The sequence below is a fragment of the Nannospalax galili genome, unplaced genomic scaffold, assembly GCF_000622305.1.
Source record: "Nannospalax galili isolate Female #2095 unplaced genomic scaffold, S.galili_v1.0 scaffold572, whole genome shotgun sequence".
Classification (NCBI taxonomy): Eukaryota; Metazoa; Chordata; class Mammalia; order Rodentia; family Spalacidae; genus Nannospalax; species Nannospalax galili.
Genome location: NW_008331829.1, coordinates 2017375 through 2037809, shown reverse-complemented (window position 1 = coordinate 2037809; position 20435 = coordinate 2017375). Strand labels below are relative to the sequence as shown.

Genomic DNA, 20435 nt, shown 5'->3' with positions numbered 1-20435 from the left:
GAACATATTTTCTTTAATAGATTTTTTCAGTTTGATATGCAATATTTAAATATTTAGTATTTAATCATATGTTCCATAGACCTCCACTGGTATGGCTGCTTTACCCTGTAAAGACAGGGAGAAAACCAGAACAGAGCATCGCCTGAAAATAAACTAAAAATCGCACATATACAGCTCAGCGTCAACAAAAAACAATGAAAAATAGACTGGAACAGAGCAAACAGAAGACTACAGAAAAGAAGCAGAGAGGTATGTAGAGTGGGAACACAGTGCAGGAAATCAGACGCACAGGAGAGGGGAACAGTGAGAAAGGACAGGACAGGGAAAGTACAGAGCTGCAGAGTCGGAGCTGAGGGCAGAGGGGCTGCGGACACACAGATACACTGGACCGCAGAGCAGGAGCTTAGCTCGCAGGGGCTGCAGACGGACACACTGGGTTCGCAACAGGGAGAACCGAGCCTGAACTTTGTATGTATGTATGTATTATGTATTATGTATTATATATTATGTATGTATGTATTTATAGACAGGATCTTGGCAGGTAGTCCTATCTGGACAGCAATTTACAACTGTCCTGTGTCCTATTCCTGGATGCTAGGATTACAACGATGTGTCATCAGACCCAGCTTGCAGTTGACTCCTGCTATTTATTGATGTACCTATTTTTGTGTTTGTATGTACGTGTGTTGTTGTGCTCAGTCATGACTACGTGTGTGGAGGCTAGAAGTCAGTGTCTGGTGTCTTCTACAATCACTTGTTTACCTTATTTTAGAGACAGTATCTGGAACTGAACCTGGGGGTTGCTGATTCTTGGGTAGGCTGGCTGGCCAATGAACTTGAGAGATTTGCCCGTCTGCACCCTCAGCACTGGGATTACAGAGCTGCACTGCCAAGCCCAGCCTTTACAAACGTCCTACCCATCCAAATTCTGGTTTTCCTCCTTACACTGCAAGAACTCTTCCAACTGAGCCGACAGTTAACTTTTTAAAACCTTCTTCAGCTAATTTACTGGATATTTCCAAGTCATACGACTAACCCTAAAGAACAATGAACCAAATTGTCAGGATTTGGGGATTAGTGCTTCTCTTAAAGTCAATGAATCAAAACTGTATTTTCCTATCAGCCCATCAAAGGGAATCTGGACCATGCACATCTGTGAGCTCACCTCTTGTAGTACCATATTTGTACCAAAGAAGCTTGTGATCTTTCTATGACCATTCAGATTGTCCAAATCCTTTAGTGGTGGAGTCTTCAAGCCACTAACAGCCAGTGGTGTGTCCACCCCTGACCTGGAAGTGTGACTACTGCAGAGGGAAAAACTGACCTAAATTTACCTCCAATGTTTTGTCATAGCATAAATCTCGACATCATCAGTACAAGATGCATGCTTAATTTCCATTTGGGTATCCATGAGGATTTGTTTCAAGACCCCTTACACATATCAAAATCAGTGTGTGTTCAAGTTCATTATGTAAAAAGGCATAGTATTGCCTACACACATCATCACCCATATTTTAATGATCTCTAGCTCATTTAACATATCTAACACTATATGAATATATGCGTATAGCTCTGCTTTGCATTGTTTATGGGACAAGAGCAGGAAAAGAAGCCATAACCATGGTCCATACAGACAGAGCTTTTAAAACTACTTTATATACACTGGTGGTTGCATTGTCAAACAAAGGTCATGCTAACACTGACAGACTGTAAATACATCTTCCATAAAGTAGAAATGATCTTAAAACAGAAAATGTATGTGAAATTTATAATCCTTATATAAGAATCCATGAATAAAAATAAAGTAACTAGGAACAGATTTAAAGAACTGAAGATGGTCTTAAACATAAAGGTGAAGTTTAGCTTTTATTTCTTTTGCCAACTTCTTGATACTATGTAAACACTTCACTATTTAGACCTAAACAGTCCTCACTGATAACAGAAAATTGAGTCAGAATAATTTCAAGGCTAAAGCTATTGACACGAGATGGCAGAAATCAAACTGCTTATAAATACTTTGTTCTCTTTCGGCAGAATTCTCTCTATTCATTTAAAATCACTGGGATAGAAGCTTCCTGAAAGGAAACCAAAGACGACTGCATCTCTCTTGAGACTTCTGCAAGGACATTTACAAGGAAGCTAGAGATCTCTATAAAGTAATTAGCCTTGACTTTCACTTGATTTTATTTTATTTTAGCATTAATGAGATTTCATAAATGTGACTTTCTTTGTGGTTTCTACAAAAACATTTTCCTATCAAAAAGATCTACAAAATTATGTTTCTGTGAAATAGACAAAAAAGACCTGCAATTCCAGATACAGGCAAAATGTGATGCGACTGCTGTGGCTGTTGGGAGCATGGACAAGTTAACTCAGTCACAGCTATGGTCATCGCTCACAGCTGTTGAGCCCCAGTTATGGCCCTCCCCTCAGTGTGTATTATTGGAGCATGGATACCAGAGTTGCTCTTAACATTCTAATTGTATGTTTAGAACACCATCTAAATGAATTTTCGAAATGTTTTTAAATCTAAAAATGTTCAATTCATGGAAATGTGCCATTAACACTGAAATTCGAAGAGATGAACTTGTCCATCTCCCCTTCTTCCTAAATTAACGTGGAAATGAATGAAAATAAGAAGTAGATGATGGACTAATGCAACACCCTACAGCCGCTAATCCTCATGACATCACTTTTCAGCATATGGACACTTACAGAGAAATGATAAGCAAAGCCATCCAGGCATCTTTATTTTCCTAGTTTATGAAACTGAACACTCATAGTCTGATTTTAGCAGTTTCTTATTGGTATAGTCTCCTGTGTATGCCGTTTAGTTTCCCCATGTTTTGTTGAGGTGTATCACGCACTTTGACCATATTCATTCCCTTTCCTGCCTCCCTCGCCTTCTTCTTTACCACTTTGCTCCCTCCCCCTCCCCTCCGCTTCTGTGCTATATGCACATAAATAGTTTTCACATATGTAAATAATTCTAGGACCACATATGAGACAAAGTTTGTGACATCTGTCCTTTTGTGTCTGGCATTTTTCACCTAATATGATGATTTCCAGTTGCATCCATTTTCCAAAATACAACAGTCTCATGTGTCTTTATGGAGGAACAAAACTACAATGCACACATGATATCTATCATTTACATGTCCATCTATATCATCTATTTATGTATCTGTCATCTATCTGTCTATACGCCTATGGATCAATTATCTGCTGTCTATCATCAACCTATCAGTCTATTATCTATCATCTTTCATCTATTTATCTCTCTATATCTATTAGCTACCTGTCTATACAAATATCTATCATCTATCATTTATTATTTATCCATCCATCTATCTACCTTTCTTTCTATCTTCTATCTATCATCTATCAGTCATCTATCATCATCTATCTCTCTATCAATCTATCATCTATCAACTATCATCTTCTACCTGCCTATATATTTATAATCTATCATTTGTCTATTATCTATCATCATTTATCTATCTTCTATCTCTCTATCTATCTATCATATCTATCATCTATCTTTATGTCTATCTATCATCTGTCATCTACCTGTTGATATACCTATCATTTGTCTCTCAGCTATCTATCCATTTCTGAGCTAGCTATCCATTCTCCACTCATCTGTTGATGACCCTGAGACTGGCTCTGCAGTTGACCACTGTGACTAGTGCTGCAATGAACACGCATAGGCAGGTATCTTCAAGCCACATCGCCTAGAAGCCCTTCAGGTATATACCCAGTGGTATAAATGGGTCACAGTTGCTTCTAACTTTGTTTTAAGACCTCCATACTGATTTCTCCAGTGTCTGCATCAATGTACACGGCTACCATCAGTGCTGCAGGCTTCGCTCTTCCTCATACCTGTCAACTCCATCTGTTTTCCTAATGGCAGCTCATTTCTCAGAATGTTTTACATCTGTATTTAGAGATCATTCAATATTTTAATTATGTTTACCGATAGGTGTTTTTAAGCTATTGTGAATGGAATTGTTTTTGTGATCTCTTTCTTCATGTGTTTGCTACTGTTATACAGAACAGCTATTGGGTTGCATATGTTGATTTTGCATCCTGCTACTTTTCTGGAGGCATCTATCAGCTCTGGCAGTCTCTTATATAAGAGGTCAGCAATAACCAGAGATGATTTAAATTCTTCCTTTCCATTTTGTGTCATTGACTTGAAATATAAACTTGTGAAACAGAATCAAATTGTAGACTTCGTTTCATAAAAGGACATGGAATTTGTATCAAAAAGCATTAATATTCTCCTGTTTAGATTATGTCATCATGTTACAAAGTTATAGATGTTTAACTCTGGGTATCTTACAGCTGATTCATTTACAACTTTTGGGAAAAACAATACAGGGAAAATATGAATTAATAGTATTATTAGGTTTTAGTATGGAAATCAAGGGAGATGGAGAGCATTTTATAAGTACTTTGTAATTTGTCTATCAAGCCTTAAGAAACAGTAAAACTATGGGTTACATAGGCCAGAAATCTTGTGATTGAATGCTGACTTTGAGTTTTGATTTTACCTCTTATCAAATGAATGCCCTTGATTAATTACTTAATTACTTTGTGCCTTGTTTCCTCATCATTAATGAAAGTGGGGAGGCTAGTGAATTCTTCATAGGTACTAGTCAAAGTTGATAGTATGTGTAAAAGGAACAAGGCAATCGTGCCTGCAAAAATGCTGTAATGATTGTTTAACAAATGTATTTTCCTTGATGCTGCTTTGCCTCAGTAACTTCATTAGACCTCCACTTAGCCAATAGGATTTGTCCCACTGTCTACAGGTTAATTAATTAGAAGCTGGTTCAAATAATCGTAACAGATTTTTTAAAAATGAGTAAGTAAAATATTTTATTCTTAGAGCTGCGAGCCCATATTTATTGGTCAATATTTCGATGTGACAGCTTTTAAAAAAGTGGGACCTTTAGTCAGTACTTGGTGGCAGTTGGCATGCGCTGGAGGTGCTATGACCCAGACCTTCCAAGGAAACCAACTCATGGAGGGGAGATATCCTGAAGGCCTCCCCAGGAAAGTGATAGGTGTTAAGACTTAACAATGGCTAAATCAGGTGTGGTGGTGCATGTCTTTAATCTCAGCACAGAGGAGCCACAGGCAGGTAGATCTCTGTGAGTTCAAGGCTAGACTGGTCAACATAGTGAGTTCCAGGCCAGCTATCTCAAAAAAAAGACCAAAAAAGTAAATAAATAAATAAATAACAAATAAGCAAATAAAATATAAATAAAAGATCTGTGAATCTAACTACTAGCAATCCCCCCCCCTTTTGAATTGCTTTTCTCTTCACATTAATTTTTTATTAGTAAGTCACTTTCCCCTCCCCTTTGGTCTTTTTGAGAAAGGGTCCTCATGTAGCCCCAGCTGGCCTGGAACTCATTATGTATAGATCAGGCTGGCCTAATTCTTATAGAGATCTGCCTGCCTCTACCTCCCAAATTATGGACTTAAAAGTATGAGCCATCAGGCTTGGCTCTATGTCACCTTTTTTAATGCTAGTAAGTTTTCCATATTCATGTTTCACAAGTTTATACAATAAAAAACTTATGAATAATTCAAAGGGGATATCCAGATATTAAGAAAATCATTGACATCAGGCCAGCATATACCATATCCCTGAACTTGGATGAACACAAGTGTGCCAGATCTCAGACTGGACTTACCTGGTAAGTATCTTTATTTTCCTGTTACTGTGGTAAAATACTCCAAAGAAAGCAATTCCTAGGAAAAGAGTTTAGTTTAGCTCACAGTTCAAAGTGTAGGCCACCATGACAGGGAGTGAAGGCTACGGGAGTTCCAAGCAGTGGTCACATCAGGCTTGCCTAGGCTCTGTGACTGGTCTCCATTTACATAATGCAGGACCTCCAGCCCACAGTTAAGTTGTGTACTCCCACTTCAATTAACATGATAAAGAAAATTCCTCACTGCCAGTCTGTCTGAGTCCCATGGAGACTTTGCCCTCTAGGAGGGAAAGAACTTCCTTTTATGGTTATAATTCACACATTCTTGGACTTCTGTCATACTGCCTTGGTCACAAAACGTGCTTAGTAATTGCTATCTAGAAAAATGAATCAATTTGAGTTAGCAAATATCTAAGTAAATCATGTTAAAATTGTCTTAATCCTTAAGTTGAATGTTGCCAACTTTATTGCATGGTCTATCATTAAGCTCACTTTCAAATGTTATTATAAAACTTCATCGTGCATCTGGTTGTTATATGAGGGACGATCATAGAATAGCTCTTGAAAACATTGGTCTGAAAATATAGTGTGTGTGATATATATTTTGGTCCAATGATGACAGTCCTCTAGAATAAATGTGCTTATTTAGAATAAGGAAAAGAACTGGTATGGGAAAGCTGTCATCCTTGCAGCCGTTTCAAAATATTAAGCAATTTGCAATATGATCTTCTAAATTATCCATTCGAGTCTTAAGAGTTTCTCCATTCTTTGTTTTTTTTCCCCAATATCTGTCTCATATTTCAATTTCTTGTGTTGACTTCTCAGGCTCTTGGAAACACACAGCAACTTTAACAGCACTCCCTCTGTGACAGGCATTTCATAGGTGTAATCAAAGCCTTTCCAGCCTGCTCTATTGCTGTTGATTTGTTGATTGGGGTTTAACCTTCTCTTCTAAAGAAATGCCTCCAAGAGGTGGAATTCTTTGTTCAGCCACAGTTTATTAGAGTGTTATATTTTTCTACTTCATGTCGCTTGTCAGATGAGTGGGACGGTAATACCCAGTGATGACCACAAAAGACACACACAGGGTTATACTAAACCACAGCTCATACCCTTGAATGAGGCAAAGCTGAATACCTTGTCATATATTATAAAATGAAATGCACCAGCTTAGTCAAGCCTGCTTCTCCAAATCAGCATCCCTCCAAGTCCAGAGACTTTCAAATCTAAGGTGAAAACTGTTTTCAAAATGATAGTGAAATGTCTCTTTTGTTATCCCCCTTGTCTTGCTTTGTATTCACAATGTACAAGATGTTCATTACTGTGACCTCAGATTCCACATTAAAATTAGCCTTTAGAGAACTAAAACTTTCAAGTATCCGTGTGGTACAGAAGGACAACATGTGTTATTATATGAAAAGAACATTACTTCAGATGTTCTTCGAGCATTTGCACCAAGACAACACATTACGAAGAATAAATGCAGAAACTAATATACAGTTGTCATATTAAGTCATATTAACAAATTCATAAAATGTAAAACAATGTCATTCTCAACTTTATAATTTTGTCTTTAGCCATCTGTTTGTTATTATTGTATGTTTGTGTCGGTGTGAGTGCAAGACTCTTTGTACACATGCATGTGGGAGCCACAGGGTCAAACTCAGATGTCAGCCAACAGGAATCACCTTATCTTTTGAGACAGGATCTCTCCCTGGGACCTGAGGCTTGCTGGATTAGGCAAGACTAGCTGTCTGGGGAGCCCTAGAGGCCCTTCTGTCTCTGCCTCCCCAGGGCTATGATTACAATTATGTACTGCGACACCCAGCTTTTTCCTTGGGTTGTAGGGATCAAACTCTGGTCCTCATGTTTGTCAATGAGCATTTTACCAATCAAACTAGCTCCTTGCCTCTGATTATTTTTGAAAACTTATTTAATTATTACTTATAATGATTGTTTTTAATTTTAACAATTATTTATGTTAATATGTTACTTATCAAAGGGAAAGCTATCTTGGAGGTAGATCCTTGACAGTTTTAGACAGTTAGTGGTTTTTTAGACCAAACATGGTTAGAAAGGCTTCACTTAATAAATGAAATCCTGGGTGGAAAGATGGTTCAGTTTTTAAGGGTACTGGCTGCCTTTGCAGAGGAACTGGGTTTGATTCCCAGTACCCACATGGTGGCTAACAACTGTCCTTAACTCCAGTTGCAAGGGATTCAATGCCCTCTTTTGATGTCCATGGGCACTATATGACATGCGTGCACTCACATACATGTAGGCAATACATTCATATACATAAAAGTAATAAATAAAATATATTTTAAAAAGTAAACCTGATGGGAAAGTAATAATATCATATAGTTTGACATGATATCATAAGAAGTTTGGCTAAAGTAAGGTACAAATAAGGATAGCAAGTTGGATTTAAAGAGCCCTTTTTTCTTATTTCCAGTAAGCACATTTTAAACAGAAAAGGCAAAATGCAATTTCTAAGTGGCACTGCTTAAACTTCGTTGGACGCAAAGGATATTGGGAAGGAAGAGTGACCTTGGATGAATGAGATATTCTAGAATTAGGTATAAAACGGCCAGATGGTCTGTTAGGGTGGAGCCAAGCTTGTACTTCCCCAAATGAACCTGGAGAAACTATTTTAATAAAATCATAGGTGGGGCTTGACTCAGGGACACAGTTCCGGACACAAAGTTCCAGAGACATTCCAACAGCAATTCCAGGAGACAGAGAGTTCCAAAGAGATCTGGGGGAACCAGTGTCTTCCGAGTTTGGATACACTCTTAAAAACCACATTTAGGAGTCAAGCCTTTTGTTCAGGTAATTATAATGCTGGCATCGTACTGGTACTGCCACAATTAGTAGAACTTATGCAAAATGAAATATAATTGCTTTGGTTACTTAAGTCTAGAGTTTTGAATTGACTTTTGAATGGGTATTATTTGTTTACATAATAATGATGTGACTATATTCAAAACAAAATGTAATGAAAGAATGATTCTCTAATTATGTAACAAACTGTTCTAATCAAAATAAAGCATGGAGAACCAGCATACAAACTAAAACTTTCCTCTGAAGTTATGTACTGGAATTCACCCTAAAGTGAAAACCCATCTGTGTCCAGTAAGTTTAACTCAGTGTTAAAGTCCTTACACACACACACACACACACACACACACACACACACACACTCATGCATACACCCCTACATTTTGCTGTACATTGTTTAAGAATAAAGGTTGATATTAAAGTCATTTCCCTTTTTTAAAAATTAATGAGTTTCCCCACCCTCTGCAGTTTAGATTTCTGTCTCTGTCCAACTAAATGATGTTGAAACAATTATGCCATGACTCCTGCTATTTAAAAGCTATAATGCTTCTCTACCTCGTTATTATCTAAATGTTAAACTCTGCATTATAGAGGTAAATTGGGTTTAAAATGGGACGTTTCGAGCAGAAGAGCAAGAAATAGAAGGTAACGGAGTGTGGAGCCAGACCTTCAGTCTGTGGCATAAAACTCGGTGGGGCGTGGATTGGTCTCCTGATATACTGAGAAAGGCAGACCCTCCGTCATGCCCAACAGGGAATAAATATACTAATCTGGAGCAAAAATTATGTCAACCAGCTGCTAAGTGACAGCAGCAATGTACCTTGGACCATTGGCCTGTCATAAGCATCGCACTCTTGACCGGAAAGCATCTGTCTTTTCATTTCCTTTTCAGCAAGCTCCACGTTCTATTTAATCTGTAAAGAATGTTTCTCTTAACAGGTGCAACAGCATTTACAAATTTAAAGCCTTATTTAAATGAAGCTTCAAACCAGAGATGTTTCCATTAGCAGGAAAATATCCTGTAAGAAGGGATCATACCACTAAGAGACGAATGCATTGGCTTCTGCATTTATGAACTTTAGTTATTGGAAAATTAGTGTTGAGCTGCAAAGCCAGGGCAAAAATGAATGGTGCTTACAAATTCAGGAGGTATATTTCTCTCCAGAGAATCCAAAGGGGAGAAAAATAAAACAAGTAAGAATATGACTAACCCGAAGAATTGGGGATAAATACTTAAAATGTCAGAATTCATTACAAGTGAAACTAATAACATCCCATATGTCTGTAAAATTATCTCTATGGACAAGCTTATTTTTCTGTAATTCACTTTTAATGCGGTTTAATTGTTGAAGCTGAGTTCAGAGCAGCCTCCTGTATCCATGACTCTGCCCACGCTCTTTCAGTTACCTATAGTCAAACTTGTTTCAAAAATACTAAGTGGGAAGTCCTAGAAATAAACTAAGTTTTAAGCTGTATGATGTTCCAGTAGCATGATGCAATCCCACAGTAGCATGTTCTGTCCTGGTGCAAATGTGAATGTCTGTTTATCTAGTGTGTCCATGCCCTGTATGCTACACTCCGGGTAGTTCTTTGGCTATGTGTCCATGCTGCGTATGCTACCCACCAGGTAGTTAGTTGGCTATCATCTCAACTGTCACATGGACACCCTGATATCACAGCACATGTGTTCACATACCCATGTTTTAATTAATGATTATTCCCAGAGGCAAGAGTAACAAAGATGTCATTTTTTACTATAGAACATGGTTAGAATTATTCTATTTTATTGGTCATCATTGTTAATATATATTTGTGGTTAATTTACAAATTATCTTAATATAGGTACATAGGAATAGGGAATCAAATAGTGTACACACCAACATTTCCAGTGGCTACTAAGGTCTCGAAACATATACCCTGCAGATAAAAGGGGACTATGCTAATAGATGCATAAACTACTTACAAGACTAAAATGTGTATTGACAGAAATTCTAGTGTTTATACTGTAATCACTCAAATACATTTGAGATAAAACCTTCAAAATGTGAACATGGTCTTAAATTAGTTTACTTAGAAAAGACTTTTGTTTTATGAGATGAGCATTTGACTGGGTAGCCCTCACTGGAACTCAGTATATGGACCAGGCTGACCTTGAACTCACCTCTGCCTCCTGAGTGCTGGGATTAAATGCTTGCACCACCCACACCCAGCCATACAATTTTTAAAGTGAGAGCAATTCTACAATTATTCACTTCAGTTCTTACTCAAAATGAGTCCAGAGATAATGAGTCCAGTTCCTATAGGGGATAAGCTAGTAGTATAAATGATACAAGTCTATAAAAATACATGACTAGGTTGATCATCGAATTTCTAATTTTGGAAGAATCGGGCATTGAAAGAAAGAGTCTCCATCAGTGTATATTTGACAAACAGTGTGGCAGAGTCTGATAAAAAGCACAGAAATCATGAGCAGTTCTCGGGTCAGTCAATTCTTCCCAAGGCAAAAAAATCCAAATGTTTCTAGAGAGGCATTTTTTTCAATAAAGGGCAGGACAAGAAAAATATATTGATGGAGTGAATGTGAGCTTAAGTCAAACAGATCTGAGATCAACTTCTGTCTTGTAGAATTGGTGTCTCTGCCACCTTGTATAAGCTCCTTGACTTTAAACTCCATTTCATCCTCAGCATAAGAGGAATTAATAGCTACTGGTAATTTAGAAAGATGTTGGCTCTATAAAATGTTTAGTGCAGCAAGTTCTTAGTATGTAGCTGTGCTGCTGTCTTCTGCTTTACTGTGACTCATACTTGGTAGAAATAACTTAGGTGAAGGGAGGTTTATTTCAGCTCACATATTTAGCGGTATCACAGCCTATCAACATGAGGAAGGTACAGTACAGCCATGGTGGTGGGAGTGGATGGTAGCGATGCGCAGGTTCCAGTGGAGAGAAATCAAACAATTCTTCTGCTCTCACACCTGCCAGCCCAGAGAGCCAAGACCTTCTAAAGGCTCAGTAGCCTTCAAAGTATTGTCACAGAGCCCACATGAGTCCACGGGGGACATTCCAAGTTCAAACCAAAGCAGTGGTAGATATTATTTTTGCCTCCTTTTTGCTTTTAATTAGACACAGGTAAAAGAACAGAGACACAGAGACCTGGGGGAAGTGACAAATGGTGTGCTGACCTATGAAAGCAGGGTTCTCGATTCCCAATCCTTCAAGATGCTCACTAAAGATTGTAGGTGAAAATTATATTTTGAAAGCCAAGCAAATTCATAACAAGGCTCTAATTTCCTTGACTGCTTTGCTAATTGGTAGAGTAAAATATTTTTAATATCTTGGATGAATCATTTCAACATTATTTCTCTTAATAGCTGTATACAAATATTTGTAATAGGTTAACACAAAAAGTAAAGGTTAATATGTGTTCTTCAGACAGTTCACATAAAATTATTGCATCATCAGCAATCCTATTTTGCAAGGGGTAAATCTATTTTAAAAATTCCCCCTACCATATCATAAGCAAGAACGTTTGTCATTAAAGCATGGGGGATTCTCTTTCAATTACTTTTACAGAAACAAATATAATAAAACATGGCTTGGGTGATGAGAGCTGGTCATTCTGGGGATAATTTGAAAATCTGATTAGTTCCTTCAGACTAAGCCATTTCTAAGAGGGAGACACTGGGGAGAGGTATGTCACAGTGGAACTGTATCTTCTGAGACCTTCATTAAGTTCCGTTTCCAAATCAGCTTCCGCTCATCAACTCAGATTCTCCATCTCACTCTCCTCAAACCCCGTCTTTGTTTATCTTAGCAATGGACACTCCCCCCAACACAGTGATGTGTGCATTACTAAGTGGTAAAAAAATTCTCCATTAATATGTGGACCCTACAATCTGACAAATGTGGCAATAATAGCTATGTGAGTGATTGATGGGGTCTTACTATGAGCTCAGTGTCAGCTACATGTACCAAACTCTATAAAGTGTATTCCATATATGCCAAAGTATTTCACATCAAAAATCAATCTGAGAGAGGTTAATTTGTCTAGTAAGTATCAGCATCAGGAATTTACTCATATCCCAAGGCTATGCTAGATTGCTTCTCAAAATCAAACAAAATGAATTGGATACATGAAAAAAGAAGTATAATTCCACCTGCTAACAAGGCAGGAGCTGGATGGACTACGATGGATGGCACTGAGAAGAGACATTCTAAGATACTGAGCAAGAAATTTTAAAGGTTATTTTTAATAGACCATTTTCTTTTTTCTTTCTTTCTCTTTCTTTCTTTCTTTCTTTCTTTCTTTCTTTCTTTCTTTCTTTCTTTCTTTCTTTCTTTCTTTAATAGACCATTTCATACTGTGCACATATTGAGTCTGCTAAAGACAAACAGCATTTCCACAAGTATACACATTTTTTTTCTTTTTGGTCTTTCTGAGACAAGGTCTCACTGTAGCTGCAGCTGGCCTGTAACTCACTATGTAGACCAGGGTTGCCTTGAACTTATGGAGATCTTCCTGCCTCTGCCTCCTGAGTGCTGGGATGTGGGCCACCATGCCCAACTAAGTATAACATATTTTTAAAATATGGTAGATGAATAAAATGTTATTTAAATTAAAATGTTGTATTCTACCACTCCTCCAAGGAAGACTACACCCCCACCCCCATGATCATTTATTAGTTCCCTGACTTGTCTAGATTTTCAAACTGAAACATGCATATCTAGGATTTCAAAGCTAGCATCCAGCTATGAGAAAGAACATGTAATCTTTGTTTTTTAGGGACTGGGTGACCTCACTCAAGATGATTGTTTCCAATTCCATCCATTTACCTGTGAATTTCATAATTTCATTTTTTAAGGAGCTGAGGAATAGTCCACTGAGTATATGTACAGTGCTCTCATGATCCATTCATCAGTTGATGGACACCAAAGTTATTTCCAATTTCTGACTATTTATGAAAAGGACAGCAATGAACATGGGCGAACAGGCATTTTTGTTTCCGGGTAGAGCCTTGTGAGTACACACTCAAAAGTAGTATGGCTGGGTCATGTGGTAGATCAATTTTGAGCTTTTCGAGGAATCACTGATTTCCACAGTGGCTGCACCGGTTTGCACTGCCACCAGCAGTGGGTGAGAATTCACTTCATCCGTGTCCTCACTAGCGTTTTGTCATTTTGCTGCTGCTGTTGTTTTTGTTTTGTTTGGAGCTTAGCCACTCTAAGTGAGGTAAGAGGAAATCCCAAAGGAGTGTTAATCTGCATTTTCCAGATGACTAAAGATATTGAACATTTTTTAAGTCTTTCTCAGCCATTTGTGTTTCATCTTTAGAGAACTTCCTGTTCGGCTCCTTGCCCTACTTTTTAGCTGGGTTGTTTGTCTTTTATTATGCTTCATTTTAAAACTATTTGCATATTCTAGGTGCTAACCCTCTGTCAGAGTGATAACTGGCAAAAACTTTTCATGCTCTGTGGGTTGTGTCTTCACTAGAATGAGGTGTCCTTTGATGTACGAAAACATTTTAGTTTCATGTGGTTCCATGGGTCAATTGTTGGACTTAGTGTCTACACTATAGGAGTCCACTTCGGAAAGTCCATTCCTGAGCCCGTAATTCCCAATATGTTCCCTACTTTATCCTCTGTCAGATTCAGGCTATTAGGTCTTATGTTGAGGTCCTTGATCCATTTGGACTTGAGTGCTGTGCATGGTGAGAGATAGGGATCTAGTCTTGTTCTTCTACCTGCAGCTATCCAATTTGACCAACACAATTTGTTGAACATGCTGACTTTTCTCCAGTGTGTATTTGGGCTCCTTTATCAAAAATCAGGTGGCTGTAATCTGGGGACTCAATTCTATTCCACTAATAAATGTGTCTATTTTTAAGCCAGTACCATGGTGTTTTAATGACTATAGCTCTGCAGTATAATTTGAGATCAGGGATGGTAATGCCTCCAGTATTTCTTTTATTGTTCAGTGTTATTTTGGCTATCCTGGGTTTTAGGAAATGTTGAATAGAGTGGAGAATGGGAGGGCAGGGCAGAGGAGGGAATATGGGGAGGGATAAGTAACACAAAAGCAACAGAAAAAGTCATATGGAGGGGCTGGAGAGATGGCTCAGTGGTTTAGAGTACTGGCTGCTCTTGCAGAGGACCTGGGTTTGATTGCCAGCACCCACATGGCAGCTAACAACTGTCAGTAACTCCAGATCCAGGGGAATTTGACACCCTCTTCTGACCTCCTTGGGCATTGCATGACAGGGGTGTGCTTACATACATCCAGGCAACACACTCATACGCACATAAATTAATACATTTAGAGAAAAAAGAAAAAGCCATATGGAAACCAACCATGACAGAAGTACATACATACACATTGTAAAAGATATTACAAGGAATTACCTTATAATGTGGGGATACTGCCCCTAATAGATACCATAGACTAATAAAAATTAAACCCCAATGTCAGGAATGAACTCCCTCTCCTGAAGCTGCTGACTGGGCTCCCATAGATCTTCAAACACAACTGGCCATTGCTCCTGCACTTGGTTACCCACAAAAACGTGACAGTAAGACCCATTGCTGAAGACACTGCATGCATGAGATAAAGAGCAAAGAGGAGAAATCAAGCTGACTTCAGAACTTCATCACTATTACAAGTTTCCTTAGTGCTGGAAGGTGTTGCGAATGCTCCTGAAGGAAAACTAATCATCGACCTTACACAGCTACGAATCCTGTGAGCTACAAAAACAGCTGATCTGGCAAGATATGCCCACCAGTGCAACTGTGGCACAAATGTTATGGGAGTAACCAACTACTTTCTAATTGGATTTAAGGTCTGCTTCATAGGGGAGGGCCCATACCTGACAGTGAGGCTAGATAGCTCACAGGGCATAGGTGAGAGCCTAATACTAGTTTTCTACAAATAGTTATAGTATTATACCCATAGATTAATGCATCTTTCAACACTCACCAAGGAAGCTTCCTTATGCAGCAGATGGTAATTAGCACAAATCCACAAGTGGCTAATTTGTAGAGAACAAGAGGCTGCAGAGTGCTTATCCCTGAATAGGACACCTATATCAAACTTCTGCCTCCCAAGGTTCAGGGATCATTGTAGAAGAGGGAGTAGAAATAGTTTAAGAGGCAGTGGCGGTGGATGACCACCAGGAAACATCGTTTTCCAGACAGCAACAGTGATGACATGCACAAGTCCCATGTAAGCTCAAATCCACCAAAATTCCAGCATAAATGTGAAGAAGTGAGTAGATAAGATGCCCCATCCCAATCTAAGGAAATTGCAGCATCAGATGTCCACTGGGAGAAGGAGAGTGAGTCTCTTTCAAGGATGGGACTCTTGGCAGGTTAACCAGCCTCCAGTGGGTGGACCACACTGAAGTATTTGGGGACACAAATTAGACTCTATAGGCCTTATTATAAATATGATAGAGTACATTAAATTGGAATGAAGGCTTTAAGGGGAGGTACAGATAGGGAAGGGATCCAAATATCATAATTTAAAAAAATCCTAGGTTTTACAACTCCCCCCAAAAAATAATAAAATAAAATAATATGGTGGGTAGGGGCCAGTGAGATGGCTCAGTCAGTGGACAAATGCACTTGCCATACAAGTCTTATGACTTAAGTTCAATCCCTGGATCCCACTGTGGAAGGAGAGAACAGACTCTCAAAATTTGTCCCCTGACTTCAACATGTCTACCACAGCATGCACGTGCACACACACACACACACACACATACACATACATGCACACACACATACACACACATGCACACACACACACTCAGGAATAATAAAAGTATTTTAAGTATTTAAAAATGGTAGATAAAAATTCTAACTCAAAACAAGTAAACCCAAAATATTACTTTTGCATGATCAAATAATTCATCTCCCTACAACAGGATTCACCCACAGCATTTCTGTGTCCATTAATCTGTTAGTGATCACAGTTGTCTGCAGGAGAAGAGTGGAGCAGAGATTAATAGTCAAAGAGACATGAGAAGCTAAATATTACCAAAAACTATTTGAAGTCATGGTGTTTCATACCAAAGTAGAGGCTGTATAAATATAATGTACATGCCTTTCGGGTATATCTATGTTTGAGGACGAAAGTACACTGTATTCTATTGTCCAGTCATTATTTTCTTAATCTAATATTTTCTAAAGCAGGGTGATCTAGACCCTCTCAAAGATGGATGAACAATGTATAGTAATTAAAAGTCTGAAATATTTAGAATTACTTGCAAACAGTTTACTTGACATAATTCTGAGAAATATCAGCAGGATGAAGGTCTATGGGAAGGATGAACATAGTCAAATTAAAGCGAGCCATGCTTTTGTGATAGTCTTTGGGGCAACAGCTTCCTTCGCAGAAAACAAAACAAAACAAAATAAAAACCCACCAAAGCATCTTTTCAGGCAGGAAAACCATTGACAAACTTTGGGTAGCTAATCCACAAGACTCACATTAATACAGAGCACATGAAACACGTTTTCCCTTGGGCAAGGACAGCACAATCGACTGCATGTGTCACGTGCTTCTATGAATACTGAAGATTACAACTGTGTTTCGATGCTAATCTCACAACTGCACATTTCTCACTGAAAAACACACCATGAAAACACAAGTGTCAGTGTGAATCTTTCTGAACTGAATTGAACACCCTTGAAAAGAGCTGATCGTTTCCAATACCATTACAAAGCTTCTAATAACAAGGACAACTCTATGAGGCCTCCTTCTGCAGTGACCTATTTGGTGTGAAAGATGCATTTGAAACCATGACAAGAACCCAACCTGCACATCTGCTGTATTGTGTGTCAGTGTTTGCGTGTCTAGGAACCATTACCTCTAAGGCTTTGATGTCCTCATAAGCAAACTGCACCGCTGGAACTCCAAGGTGGTTGATGAAGTAATGGGTGTCCCCTTGGGTCTGCACAGAGCTGACATTGGTTTCTGAGCACTGAGCTCTCCTGGTACAGTTGAACTTATTTTTCTGAAAAATACAATTTAAGTGGTTAGCACATACTTACACTTCCCAGATCATCTGTAAATCAGTGTCACTCAAAATGTGGCCCATTGATCAACGCATCTATGCCAAGAAGGCAAATGTTCACGATGCAAATGATAAACTTTCAGCCTGTCTTCCCTAATGGGATCATCTGGTGGTAGACAGAAATCTGCTCTCAAGGATTTCCCTGTAATTCCAAAGCATTTGGGGCAGATAAAGCTGAGGCTGGCCCTGAGCACTGGGCAGGCTTAAGGCAATGTTAAGGCACTGTTAAAATCTGTTCAAATAGCTGGTAGTATTTATGATAAATTCTTTAAATTTATACTGTAAGCTCTCCTTCTGAAATTCATTTTCCTGTATAGCAAACACAGTGGGATGGGGAATTTGACTCTTTAATTAGCAGCTACTGAAATCACTCTTATTGTCTGAACTGCTTCGAGCAAAATGTCGATCAGTCAAATAGCTCGCTGGATTACCCTTCGTCAGCACCAGCCATCTTGAACAGCTCACAGATGCCCTGAGACAACCAGGCAAAATTCTGGAGCTGAACACCCTGGCTCACAGAAGCGCCATCCCAGGCCAGGGCTTCTAGAAAGAGTCCTTATCAGATGCTTTATTACAAACGTCAAAGAATCATTTCCACCTTGGCCAGAAGTAGAGCAAATTTCTTGGTGAAAGAATTATTGTGACAAGACAGTGACTGGTTCAAAAACCAAATCTTAATGGCTGTGATTGGGTGACTAGTGTTGAGATAAAGCTATATTTGGCCCAAACAAGGGACTATGCTTGGTTTAAAATGAATGACCGTGATTGGTCCAAACACGTTTTAGGGCTGTAGTCAGACTGCTGAGGCTCTCTGAGTATCAGCTGGAAAAGAATCCTCTGTCCTCTCGCTGCACTGCAGTGTCGCCTAAGCTCAGTGAAGATTTCTCTCAAGTGGCTTTTCCTTGCCTTTCAGGAATGTGTGCTGAGATGATATTGTGAAGAAAGCATCAGTTGGGAGACAGGAAACAGCAGGGTTGGCAGCAGAGGTGGCAGAAAGGACCACCACAGTGACCTCTAGACAGTTGAAAAGGTGTTGGCCTCAGCTCATCAGCTGAAGAAGCAGCAGTGCTGACCACAGACTTCATCCCATGGATCCCAATTCTGCCTGGCGCCCTGTAGACCCAATGCCCTGGTACAGGGCTCTCAAATAGCCCAGCTTAGATACTGTGCCTGGTTTCTAAGCCCCAGGCTCTGGCTTCAGACTGGGCATATCAGCAATCCTTGCTTATCAACTGAAGACAGAGCAGTAAGTCCACCTGGCCACCAGGATCCTGTCCACAGAAAATTCTCTGCCTCAATGGTACTGGCTGTACCCAGTGCCTAATTCCTGAGGGCCTACTGGCTGATACCCCTGAGAATGAGACCCTTTGTACAAAATACTTGGCAACTCTCTGGAACTCTGCTGGCGTGCAGGGTTTGCAGGTTGTCCTCTCTGGCTACCTTCCATCACTTCTCTGTTCTCCTGTTTTCCCTTTATTTCTGCTTCTTTCTCCTTCTTGCCTTGGCCACTGTGAAACTGTTCATTTGCTTCCCTAGTTGACAGGTAGTTGGTTGACACATTCTACAACTTAAGGTTGCTACTTGAAAACTTGAGTTTACCTGCCTGTGTTGGGACTGCATTTGAGACCTGGGGCAGGGCAGTGATTCTTTCAACAGATAGGTTAGCATTCTTTCACTCCATATGACCTGGAGGACAGCAGCCAGTTGCTGTGTTGAGATGAATTCTATTGTTTAAAACTGAACTCCTTGGGGGCCTGAGAACAAGAGACATCCATGCCAGGGAACCTGAATTTAACTGATTACAGCTCAACAGTGAGAAACGACCCTGGGAAATAGGTCTGGAAGTAAAAGACCTCACACACTGACAAACTAAAAAGAACAAGCTATAGGAGGCTCAGTTCCAATGGAAAGTGATAACCAGAACTTCTGAGGTGGGAACAGATCGCATCAATGGAACCTAACACTGGAGTTTGGTGGCTGTGAGCCTGAGGCCAGCAGGTGGATCACCCTCTGCAGCTGCATAATTTTTATTAACTTCCACACAGCACAAGAACACTGAAGTGCATCCCTACAGTGGAGTGACTGACACTTAGGACATCTTGAAAGTACAAAGGCAGGTCCTCCATCTGTAGAGATCACAGTGTTGTGGTTAGTTCCCCCCACACTCCCAATGTACTTCGGAGACATTCCCTACCTAGAACATCAGATACTGGGGACAGGGAGGGGATGGAGATGTGGGTGTGGTATAATCTATAAAGTCTTCAGAGGGTGAGAGGAACTTTCTAGCTCACAGATGGCAAAAGTAAGTATGTCAAGTCCAAGTCAGGTTTTTGCAATGCAAAGTAAGGGAAGCCACTGTTATGATTTAGCTAGAGGCAGGCGGTTAGAATAAAGGTCCAGGCGGGAAAACAGAAAACAATCTCACTTAACTGCTGGAATGTGTCACAAGGCCATTCCCCACAAGAAGACTGCCTGCCTGACAAGGCGATCAGTCAGACAATGACATCTGTTTCAGTTGTCTGTATCCTGGCCCGGATGATCTGGACCAAAAGATACAGTGTGGGAAGATAGCATCAAAGGAGAAGGCGGCCTGGAGACCCTGGAAAAGGACCAGCTCAGAAGTCACTTGGCAGTCTACCAGCCCTGGAGACCTCCCACCCTTCCTGAAAGAGTGCCTTTCAGTTTGCTCTTTTTGCTTCAGTAAATGCCCATTTTCACCCATTTCTGAGTCTTTATTTCATTCATCTCTTTGTCTGACTCTGAGAAGAATCCTGACTCCAGGGCAACTGGGCCTTGGT

General features: G+C 39.5%; 1 protein-coding gene across 8 annotated transcripts in view; it reads right to left on the bottom strand.

The window, feature by feature from the left end:
- Nucleotides 1–20435, bottom strand: part of Naaladl2 (N-acetylated alpha-linked acidic dipeptidase like 2) — a 1296606-nt gene that overhangs the window by 252631 nt on the left and 1023540 nt on the right. For all 8 annotated transcript variants that reach the window (XM_029560548.1, XM_029560545.1, XM_029560549.1 and 5 more), the window contains one exon: nt 17431–17577. In XM_029560548.1, the coding sequence (XP_029416408.1) occupies nt 17431–17577 (147 nt within the window). The remainder of the gene's footprint in view (nt 1–17430; nt 17578–20435) is intronic.